The sequence below is a fragment of the Watersipora subatra genome, chromosome 10 (assembly GCF_963576615.1).
Source record: "Watersipora subatra chromosome 10, tzWatSuba1.1, whole genome shotgun sequence".
Lineage (NCBI taxonomy): Eukaryota > Metazoa > Bryozoa > Gymnolaemata > Cheilostomatida > Watersiporidae > Watersipora > Watersipora subatra.
Genome location: NC_088717.1, coordinates 31,511,400 through 31,523,962, shown reverse-complemented (window position 1 = coordinate 31,523,962; position 12,563 = coordinate 31,511,400). Strand labels below are relative to the sequence as shown.

At 35.1% G+C, this 12,563-nt stretch overlaps 1 protein-coding gene across 2 annotated transcripts in view; it reads left to right on the top strand.

Annotated features, from left to right (window-relative positions):
- LOC137405888 (progesterone-induced-blocking factor 1-like) overlaps window positions 1–12,563 on the top strand; it is a 46,092-nt gene that overhangs the window by 18,860 nt on the left and 14,669 nt on the right. For both annotated transcript variants that reach the window (XM_068092330.1, XM_068092331.1), the window contains exons 9-11: window positions 89–239; window positions 3,313–3,506; window positions 6,613–6,743. In XM_068092330.1, coding sequence (XP_067948431.1) covers window positions 89–239; window positions 3,313–3,506; window positions 6,613–6,743 — 476 coding nt within the window. The remainder of the gene's footprint in view (window positions 1–88; window positions 240–3,312; window positions 3,507–6,612; window positions 6,744–12,563) is intronic.

Below are 12,563 nucleotides of genomic sequence, written 5' to 3'. Positions count from 1 at the left end.
AACTTTAACTATCTTATTTATATTTTTATTTTTGATGAATTAGCAATATGGAACTATCTGTCAGCTATCTGTCAGCTATCTGTTTTAGGTTGCAAACAAAGAATATTACAACCTTGAGATGAAATGCACAACAATATCTACGGAGTATGAGAGCAGAAGTAGAGAGTACCAAGTACGACTAGAGGCGTATGAAAACATTGAAAAGGAACTCGATGAGGTTATCATGCAGGCAGCAGAGGGTAAGCTTGGCTTTACCATCCGTAAGCTTTTCTTCCCTTTTACCTTTCAACGTTATACACTTTCTCTTCTCAAGCTTTTTTTACAGCGTTTTAATATCCGTCTCGAAAACAACACAATCGGCACAACAAGCTCCGCCCATAAATTTTTGACGTAGCCTAGTTTTTTAGGAATGGAAGTTTTAGATGTTTAGTCTGATTTAGAATGATAGAGATGGGTGTCTTAAAACCCGTTATTATCTAAATTCAGCCTTCAAAATAATCTCAGTCTTTTCTGAAAGGTAGATAAACTATTAAACATTGCATATTTAAAAACGAGCTCAAAAAAGCGCGATAACAACGCTAGCTTGTGATAAAATCGCGCATTTTTGAGCTCATTTTTCTCGCTGTTCAGCCTATTAAACATCCTGTAACAAGCTACGAGCAATTTTAAATAGTTTATCTACCTTTCATAAAATACTTAGATTATTTTGACAGCTGAGTTTAGATAATAACGGGTTTTAATACACCCATCTCTATCATTCTAAATCAGACTAAACATCTAAAACTTCCATTCCCAAAAAGCTAGTCTACGTCAAATATTTATGGGCGGAGCTTGTTGTGCTGATTGTTTTGTTTTCGAGACCAATATTGAAACGCTGTAAAAAAGCTTTTATGACTTTGAAAGTTAGTGGACCAATCTTTATCAGTGTCTGGTTTACCTAGAAAAAATGATAAAAGTTGTACGTGGCAGTTATGGTTCAAGTTTTGCCTAAGCAGTTTTTGCCTAAGATCAAAGTTTTCCGTTTGTATCAAAAAAAGGCTGCGGATTTTCGAATTAACTAACAGTTCTTCTGTGGGTCAAATGGTTATATGTCATCCTTAGGACTTGACACACCCATTCACGTTTTAATACTGGAACTTAAGACATCCCCTCACGTTACTTTTTACATAGTATGTACTGTAGTTATTACATTTCACTAACATTAGAATTTATGCCAGTCAATATAGGGTTCTCATAGCTAAAATTCTTTCATAAAACTCATAAAATACTGCTACCATTGCAAGCCATTGCCTTTAATCTTTAATCGTATGAAATTCATCTCTAGAAAATAGACTAACTAAAGGTCCTAACTGAAGGTCCTAAATGAAGGTCCTAACTGAAGGTCCTAAATGAAGGTCCTAAATGAAGGTCCTAAATGAAGGTCCTAAATGAAGGTCCTAAATGAAGGTCCTAACTGAAGGTCCTAAATGAAGGTCCTAACTGAAGGTAACCATTTTTAGACCATTTCACTAACGAGTAACAATGTTAAATATTTCCTTCAAATTATGGTCTGTTTTCATTTAGTATATTTAATTGTCTTTTACTAATAATGTTCTGAGTTCTATTATATGTATAGAGTCATACTTCATATACAACCTTTTAAAACCAAGCTTTAATTTTCTTATTATCAATAACGAAATACTGTAAAACCTCTAATTGAACGGCACCTCTATTTGACCGAAACTACGAGAATAGGGTTGAAAAATAGAGTGCCACCCTTTATTTGAACGCTACCTCCATTTGACCGCCACTTTGACATTCTTTGATTTTTGCGAACCCATAATATCAATTGATCAGTAGAAAAGTGTCCACAAATCGTAATAATACTGAATCGTTTACATCAATAACAATTAAGTCTTTCGTTGTTCAATTCCAATGCTTTTCTTTTTTTTTTCGTTTAAACTTTGAAAGCAACACCATAAAAATATATAATAACTGTTTCAAGGGAATAGTAGTTCCTTGTTTAATGCGGTCTTTGTACTTGGAAGTACATGTATATAAAAATGGTCTGCATTTATGATGGTAGATAAACTACTAGTTTTAGGGTCAATTGCATTTGTGCTAAATGCAATGCGTAAAAGTATTGCTCTGCCAAAAATTGTTTGGACGTTAATATCGACTGGTTCAGCAGTGCAGTAAAAGAGTTGAAGTCAGAAAACATCGTGGAAGCTATTGGACAACTAGAAGATGTTCGTTCCATTGAAAGCAACAATCAGAACACAGCTATCCGAGCAAACAACGCAAATATTTTTGTTTTAAAAACTTTAATTTTTGTTTCTTCATGAAATATAAGTATGGTTCGTTTATGTCACTTGTTCATGAATATGTATGTTTGTAGCATTAGATCGATTATTTTTATATAACTTATAGATTGTCAGATTTATAGCATGTTATTTAATAGCATCCTTGCGGTTATCTTAACGCGGCTTACAATGGATTGACGCTAATAGCTCCTCTTCTATTGCACATAAAAAGCTAGTTTTGGCTGCAAACTGCAGCAAAAATATCAATGAGTGCAATGAGCTTTTATTCAACATTGTTAAATATAGATATAAAATAAAAATATACTTTCAAGTTTAGAATGTAATAAAAAATTAAAAGCTTAAACAAATTACATAGCAAGGCACAGGCTATAATATCATCGCAGATTTCTTGCAAGCAATAGATAATAACTGGTAGAGATATTTTTCGTCTTCCTAATGCATATTTTATTTAGAGATCTTTGACAAGTTAGAGGTAAAATAACAGATTTATTGCATCCAAAAGGTTTAATATCGCTCCACTGGAAAGTGAGGGCAAAATAAAGGCAACATCCGCTTCGCCCGTAAAAGTGTCAAATTTATCTTCCAAAATTCTGAGGTGCCATTTGAAAAATAAAACGCCAGCCTCTATTTTAACGCCATCTCCAATTGATCGCCACATGAGAGGAAGGGTTGGAAAATAGAGTGCCATGGCGTTCAATTAGAGATTTTACGGTATATGTAGATATTGGTCATTAAATAATTGACAATATCATTGTTTTAAGAGTTAAGACAGATGCAGCGTCATACAGTGGGGTAGCACCACAGGGTGAGGTAGCACTACAGAGTGAGGCAGCACTACAGGGTGAGGCAGCACTACAGAGTGAGGTAGCACCGCAGGGAGAGGTAGCATCAAAAAGTGTGCTGGGGGCCGCTATAGAATGCAATTTATGGTTTGTGTAAAAGCATTTGACTTTTGGCATCCTTAATCTTAGAAATCCATCCTGTTAAGTCTATAATCTGGTTTTGTTAGTCGAGACAGAAGAAGGTTCAGAAAAGGCCATGCTATCATATGGCTATGGAGCATCCATTCCATCGTCATCACAGAGGAGAATGAAGCAATCAGTTCATCTTGCCCGCCGATGCCTTGCGTTAGAACGACAGATGGTTGGTGAGAAACGTGAGATGAAGGAGCTAGAATTGGCCAACTCTAGTCTAAGAAGTCAGGTACTGCTTCAGTAATAGGGTTAATCTATTTTGCATGTAGATTGCTGGACAGAAGTCCTAAAATGTATGTACCGTAAGTCCTCATGCTTAAGCCACGCGGCTTGTGCTCAAAACCAGATGAGTCACGAAAGAAAAAATAATCCTCCAACAAGCCGCGTATGCCCACAGACCGCGGCTAATGACTGAGGTTTTGTCGTCCTTGACTCCTTCAGGAATGGGAGTTTTGAGACGGGTTTCGCTATACCCCCGTCCTCTTGAATAAGAAAACAGGCTACATCAGTACATATGAAAAGAATTTTCTTTTACTTCCAAGTTCGAATTAAAATTCCTAAACCCTTGCATCAAGAACTTACTTGCCATGTCTCGGCTAGATTTTTATTACGCTGTTAGAGGGCTTCACGTTTATGGAAAGATGCTGGTCAAGAATAAAATGGTTTTAATAACCTATGACTGTGGTGAATTAAACATTAGCGATAAATTCTTCTTTAGTCTAAAGTATTCCATAAAAATGACCTTGAAAATAAATGAATAGGTCGCCAAAATCCCTTACATAAAAGTATCATGACTGCGATTCCATGGTTATAGCGCAGAACTGAGCAGAAACCGCATTTATCGAGAAGCCGCCCTAAGCCTCACGTAACTTTTAAAAACTTGGTTTTAGCCGCGGCCTATGACCTTGAACCAGAAGTCGCGCCCAACGACAAGCCGCGCGGTTTGAGCATAAGGATTTACGAGAGAAATCCTTATCCTCGAGGATTTACGAGGTAACTAAACATAGAAGACTGTATATAGGTGGCTGGATACAGGTTACGAAAATGTATGTAACTAGACATAAAAGACTGTACATAGTTGGCTGGATACAGGTTACTAAAATGTATGTAACTAGACATAAAAGACTGTACATAGGTGGCTGGATACAGGTTACTAAAATGTATGTAACTGGACATAATAGACTGTACATAGGTGACTGGATACAGGTCACTAAAATGTATGTAACTGGACATAAAAGACTACATAGTTGGCTGGATACAGGTTACTAAAATGTATGTAACTAGACATAAAAGACTGTACATAGGTGGCTGGATACAGGTTACTAAAATGTATGTAACTGGACATAATAGACTGTACATAGGTGACTGGATACAGGTCACTAAAATGTATGTAACTGGACATAAAAGACTGTACATAGGTGACTGGATACAGGTTACTAAAATGTATGTAACTAGACATAAAAGACTGTACATAGTTGACTGGATACAGGTCACTAAAATGTATGTAACTGGACATAATAGACTGTACATAGGTGGCTGGATACAGGTTACTAAAATGTATGTAACTAGACATAAAAGACTGTACATAGGTGGCTGGATACAGGTCACTAAAATGTATGTAACTGGACATAAAAGACTGTACATAGTTGGCTGGATACAGGTTACTAAAATGTATGTAACTAGACATAAAAGACTGTACATAGTTGGCTGGATACAGGTTACTAAAATGTATGTAACTAGACATAAAAGACTGTATATAGTTGGCTGGATACAGGTTACTAAAATGTATGTAACTGGACATAATAGACTGTACATAGGTGACTGGATACAGGTCACTAAAATGTATGTAACTGGACATAAAAGACTGTACATAGTTGGCTGGATACAGGTTACTAAAATGTATGTAACTAGACATAAAAGACTGTACATAGTTGGCTGGATACAGGTTACTAAAATGTATGTAACTAGACATAAAAGACTGTATATAGTTGGCTGGATACAGGTTACTAAAATGTATGTAACTGGACATAATAGACTGTACATAGGTGACTGGATACAGGTTACTAAAATGTATGTAACTAGACATAAAAGACTGTACATAGTTGGCTGGATACAGGTTACTAAAATGTATGTAACTAGACATAAAAGACTGTATATAGTTGGCTGGATACAGGTTACTAAAATGTATGTAACTAGACATAAAAGACTGTACATAGGTGGCTGGATACAGGTTACTAAAATGTATGTAACTAGACATAAAAGACTGTACATAGTTGACTGGATACAGGTCACTAAAATGTATGTAACTGGACATAATAGACTGTACATAGGTGGCTGGATACAGGTTACTAAAATGTATGTAACTAGACATAAAAGACTGTACATAGTTGGCTGGATACAGGTTACTAAAATGTATGTAACTAGACATAAAAGACTGTACATAGTTGGCTGGATACAGGTTACTAAAATGTATGTAACTAGACATAAAAGACTGTACATAGGTGGCTGGATACAGGTTACTAAAATGTATGTAACTGGACATAAAAGACTGTATATAGTTGGCTGGATACAGGTTACTAAAATGTATGTAACTGGACATAATAGACTGTATATAGTTGGCTGGATACAGGTTACTAAAATGTATGTAACTAGACATAAAAGACTGTACATAGTTGGCTGGATACAGGTTACTAAAATGTATGTAACTAGACATAAAAGACTGTATATAGTTGGCTGGATACAGGTTACTAAAATGTATGTAACTGGACATAAAAGACTGTACATAGGTGACTGGATACAGGTTACTAAAATTTATATAACTGGACATAATAGACTGTACATACATGTAGGTGTAGAAAGATTTTGAAGCCTTTAAAATACTTTTTCTAATTGTAAATGGAAACCGCATCCTAGTCACAGCTGCATTTTGTCATCTCACCTTATTGACATCTTGTCATCTCCCTCTGCTCACATCTTGTCATCTCACCCTGCTGACATATGGTCATCTCCCCCTGCTGATATCTTGTCATCTCCGCCTGCTGACATCTTGTCATCTCACCCTGCTGACATCTGGTCATCTCACTTTGCTGACATCTTGTCATCTCATCCCGCTGGCAATACAGGGATACCTTCACCTGTCGTACTAATATCAATTGATCCCTTATCAGTTTCATCAAATAAGTAAATTTAGAAACACAGTATTCAACTTTGTTGTCTTATTCTTATGGTCAATTTAATAGTTAAGCACTTTCTTTCCTCCATACTGTTCTGTAGGTATACTTTCACATGAATAGTTTGCCATCTGATTCTAATAAGAAATAAAGTTAATATTGTAGCTGGAAGGAGCCAACGAGAAGCTCGCAGCAGCAGGTCAGCCATATGACTATATGTTGAGCAAGACTGAGGAGTTGGAGAGATCCAATAAGGAGTTGCAGCAGGCTAATCATTCTATGAAACTAGATCTCAAGTAGGCTTTTTAATGATCTATAAGCCCACGTAGACTAGTTCCTTGTACCGTATTTGCGTACGATTATACCTCGGCATACGAGTGTTCCAGCATACCAAAAGTTTGTGATACAAGGAAAATTTCAAGCAATTTGTTGCCGTGCGATGCGAGACGAATTTGAGATATGAGCATACAACACGGTTATCGATGCGGCTAGGTATGGGAGAGCATAACAGAGGTAACAGAGAGGTAATAGCATCGCTCGGTCTATTTCGTCAGATCAGTTTGAAAAAGTTTTAAAAAGGCTGACTGAAGGTGAAAGAGAAAAAGCGTCAAATTAGAATGAGCTAATGAAAAAGAAGAAAACGAAAACACAATTATAACCAATTAGAATCAAGTCTAGTGTGTAGTGTAATATCATTAGAACTTATTCTTAAGTCTAGTGTGTAGTGTAATATCATTAGAACTTATTCTTAAGTCTAGTGTGTAGTGTAATATCGTTAGAACTTATTCTTAAGTCTAGTGTGTAGTGTAATATCATTAGAACTTATTCTTAAGTCTAGTGTGTAGTGTAATATCATTAGAACTTATTCTTAAGTCTAGTGTGTAGTGTAATATCGTTAGAACTTATTCTTAAGTCTAGTGTGTAGTGTAATATCATTAGAACTTATTCTTAAGTCTAGTGTGTAGTGTAATATCATTAGAACTTATTCTTAAGTCTAGTGTGTAGTGTAATATCATTAGAACTTATTCTTAAGTCTAGTGTGTAGTGTAATATCATTAGAACTTATTCTTAAGTCTAGTGTGTAGTGTAATATCATTAGAACTTATTCTTAAGTCTAGTGTGTAGTGTAATATCATTAGAACTTATTCTTAAGTCTAGTGTGTTGTGTAATATCATTAGAACTTATTCTTAAGTCTAGTTTGTTGTGTAATATCATTAGAACTTATTCTTAAGTCTAGTGTGTAGTTTAATATCATTAGAACTTATTCTTAAGTCTAGTGTGTCGTGTAATATCATTAGAACTTATTCTTAAGTCTAGTGTGTAGTGTAATATCATTAGAACTTATTCTTAAGTCTAGTTTGTTGTGTAATATCATTAGAACTTATTCTTAAGTCTAGTGTGTAGTTTAATATCATTAGAACTTATTCTTAAGTCAAGTGTGTAGTGTAATATCATTAGAACTTATTCTCAAGTCTGGTGTGTAGTGTAATATCATTAGAACTTATTCTTAAGTCTAGTTTGTTGTGTAATATCATTGGAACTTATTCTCAAGTCTAGTGTGTAGTGTAATATCATTAGAACTTATTCTCAAGTCTAGCGTGTTGTGTTAGATCATTAGAATTTATTCTTAAGCCTCTACTTAGTAAGCGAAATTATTTTTAAGTTTGTTTTAAAGTTTATGGTATGTTTCATCACAAAAGTGACCTCAGGTGTTGGGGTCAAGTCTATCTCGCACCGCTATTAGGCGCTATGATCTCTCTCGAAGGTAAGAACTATATATCACTGTACATACCATATATCCCCGCATATAAGCTGATTCTAGAACGCAAAAACGTTTTTACAAAACTTAGGGGTCAGACTTGTACACTTGTAACTCTGAGAGCAAACGAAATGACACGCTAACTTAATTTCAACAACTACAACTCAAACCTTTATTAACTCAACTTTATTAATAAAACAACAATAATGGTTACCACTACCATTAACTCTCTCGCTACCAAATAAATTTCATGGTGACAAATATTCGGTAAATTTTAAATATTTGACATTGGCGCAACAAGTTGTTCTAAGATTTGAGCAAATTGATAAGCATAAAGCTGTATATCATCTGATGATAGAAAAGGCCACAAATGTGTTGCGGAATCGGACACAATCAGACAAAAGTGTTCAGACACTTCGTTGTCCTCTTCATACTATTATGGTGGACAAGTTGAGCATGTTCCGAGTCAGACGAGTTACCACTATTACTATAGCTTATGACCAAATTTATTATTATAATTTTAAAGATCACCCGCTGTCACTACTACTATTGTCCAATAGATAATCATCAGAAGTCCATTGATCTACAATTTGTGAAACCAATTTGTGTAGCTGTAATGCTTCTGATCGTCGCGAAGAACAAATAGGTATAAAAATGTGCTTCTGTAGAGCCAAACTGGGGTCAGTGTGAGATGTAAACATGGTTTTCTTTGGCTCAACGCAAACAGATGATGGTTTCCATTCGATTAGTTGGAGAAACAATAAGCTAATTATACAACTACTGACTTATCACAAGCGTTTTGAACTAAGCATGCAAAAGCTGCTTCTTTCCGCAACCTTTTCCTCTGAAATACGTACGTCGTGTTACGATTTATAGGGCCGGTTTATATGCTGGTTCTTATAAATTACGTGACTTCAGGGCTGTTTTTCTAGGGTCGGCTTATACGCGAGATTGGCTTATATGCAAGTATATACTGTAATACTCTACAGGATGAATTTATTCGCGAAGTTAAATTTCGCGAAAATTGCCGTTTTATGCATATTCGCGGATTAATTTATTAGCGGCTGAACACTGTCACTCTCTATGGAGAGTTAACTCTACTGCGTCTAGCAATAGAGTTAACCCTACGCATGCGCACATTGCGTGTTTCGGTTTCTATTTAGCTTACAACTACGAGTCGATTGTGCTAAGCTGTAAATTTTTTGCTGTGTTCAGAGGTTTTCACGAATATTCATTGATTAGGAGGCCTTTGATGAACCAACAACTTGTGGTAAGTAATGAGTTTTCTTCAAAACCATTTACTAAATTAGTTGAATTTTACTTTAGTTTTTCGGTAAAACGCAATATTTATTTTTTCCATCCCAACTGCTTCGTTACTTGTTTTAGTGTGAGAGAGAGATTTTTCATCATACACGGAGACACAATGACTGCAAGGGTGGTAGATGTCATTTTTAGAAGATCACCAATCACTCAGGGAGGTCTTGAAATTGAGGTAGAAGTGACCGCAGCTGCTAACGAGAAGAATATATCTGTTTTAAAAAGGAACAAAAACGCCTTTACGAGCACAAAGTTTTGGCCAACCGGCAGAACTTTGCAATAGTAAGCCACGAGGAGAGTTCTGATGATAACTTCCTTATCAGCCATGTAGTAACGAGAGAATCGCCTTTAACGTCTACCCAAGACAGTGACAGCGACATAGAGCTGCTATTACCAAAATAACTAGTCAGAGAGCACCATTATACGCTAGTATTCTCTTATCAAGAGTACCAGTTTAATTTTATTGCTAGACAACCGCCATATAGACTAAACTGTTTATATTTACTCTATTCATCGTTTGTAAAATATTATTTGTATTTGAAATTTTTTTTTGTGCACTCAAGTTTGTAATAAATTATAATATATCTATACATGAAATAAAATATATAATATAATCATGTTTGCTGCAGCGATATCAAAGAGTTGTTGTCGATGAAGGGGGTCTAGGTTGACTGGTTGCTTCTCTGCCAATATTCCTGCCTTGATGAATATTTCTACTTGTCTCTAGTTTTCGTAATCGTAATAGGTTATATTTCATTCTCAATCTGCAGTAAACACACAAAAAAATTATAAGTGTCAAGGAAGTACAAAAACAATAGCTGAAGTATTTAATGAAAGCGATCAGTTTTTAATCAAAAGAATTAACTAACGCAGTTAATTATGGAAAAACGTATCTGCACTGCAAATCAAATACATACCATAATGTCCAGATCAGAATCATTATCGTCCTCAACTATGGTATTAGAAATTTATGGAGTTGATTTCAATGTCAAAAGACTGTAGGAGAGATTTTTGCGATGACGAAGCCATGCCGAATAACTTGTGAACACCTTGAATAATTTTGTAAAGAAGTTCGTTACAATGGCAATAATACTCGAAGCCCCGGCGATGATGTTAAAGAAGTTTTGGAACTCGGCTACGTTTAGTACTTTTTGCCCAGCGGCTATTTTTTCTATGACGCCCTTCTGCATATCTTGTCACAACCTTGAATAATTTTGTAAAGAAATGTGATGCATTGGCAATAGAGTTAACTCAAAGCCCCCCAGCAATGATTTTAAAAAGGTTTTGAAACTCAACTACGTTTAGCATTTTTGCCTAGCGGCTAGCTTTTAATTTTGAGGCAGTAGTTATTCTTTCTTGTGATTAAAAATAGAACTAATTTTCCGCGGAATTTAATAATTCGTGGAATTGACTGTTTGCGAAATCGCGAACTTTTATAACCATCGAATATTTTTATCCTGTAGGGTAATGTGACATTTTATTGCGGATCATCACCACTAGATAGCTATTTGTACCATAGCTACCATAACTAATAGATAGCTATTTGTTACTTTGTGAACATAGGTGGTAAATTAGAACAATTAAAAGCTTGTTTTTCCATCATAATATCCTGTTTTTAGGTTTTTTCAGAGGGTGATTGATAACAGATTAATCTAGATTTTGTTATTTTATATAAGGAAAATGATTTGAGATATGAAAGAATTGACATACGAGCTTGATCCCAGAACGCATTAAGCTCATATGTCAATTCGAGCACACTGTACAGTAAAGTGCAATGTGTAGTATATGGACTGTTACTATATACACTACTGATATACAATATGTAGTATGTAGATTGTTACTATATACAGTATTGATATACAAGGTGTAGTATGTAGACTGTTACTATATACAGTACTGATATACAAGGTGTTGTATGTAGTCTGTTACTATATACAGTATTGATATACAAGGTGTAGTATGTAGTCTGTTACTATATACAGTACAGACGGTTCCCAACCTACGAACGCGTTACGTTCCGAACGATTGTTCGTAAGGTGAATTTGTTCGTAAGTTGTTTTAGTGCTATATTTTGTATTATAATTTATATTTAAGGCCTATATAAATATATTGCAGGTTTATATAAGTATGTTTAAGGCTTGTATAATTAACCTGTATTGGTTTGTACTGAAAAAAATATTTAATAAAATGGAAATAATACTTTGGTGAACGCCGGGCCATGACACTGCATTTCTTATTTATTGTCCTTTCTATTATATTGTTGTTGTAATCGTTATGCTATCACTTATCGTTGTTGTCTTATTTTTTGTATGTGTTGTCCGTTTATTATATCGTTGTTTCACTCGTTATGCTATTGTTATATCTGATATACCGTCATAACACCATCACTTATCGTCACTTAGATTGTTGTCATACCAACGCGCTAGCGGTCCCATTCATTCACCTTGTTAGCTGGTGTTCTTACCGTTTGCCGTTAGCCGGAACGGTTGATATTATTGTATATAAATGAGTGCGCGCATTTAGTTGAGCAGAGCAAATAGCCGTATGCTCCTCGGCTGGTGAAATTTCCTTCGCTAATTAAAAGCTGAATGAAACGACAGGCACTCTTTTAACTTTATTTGTTAGTAGAGATCTTGTCAAGTAAAGGCCATCAAATCTCTTTACAATACGTATGTAAAGTTCAAACAAAGTTCAAACAAATAATTCGAAAGTTAATCGAGTTACGAACAACGTACATGCGTTCGTATGTACCGTTGTTCGTAACTCGAATGTTCGTAAGTAGGGAACCGTCTGTATTGATATACAAGGTGTTGTATGTAGTCTGTTACTATATACAGTATTGATATACAAAGTGTTGTATGTAGTCTGTTACTATATACAGTATTGATATACAAGGTGTAGTATATGGACTGTTACTATATACAGTATTGATATACAAGGTGTAGTACGTAGACTGTTACTATATACAGTGTTGATATACAAGGTGTAGTACGTAGACTGTTACTATATACAGTATTGATATACTGTATGTAGTATGTA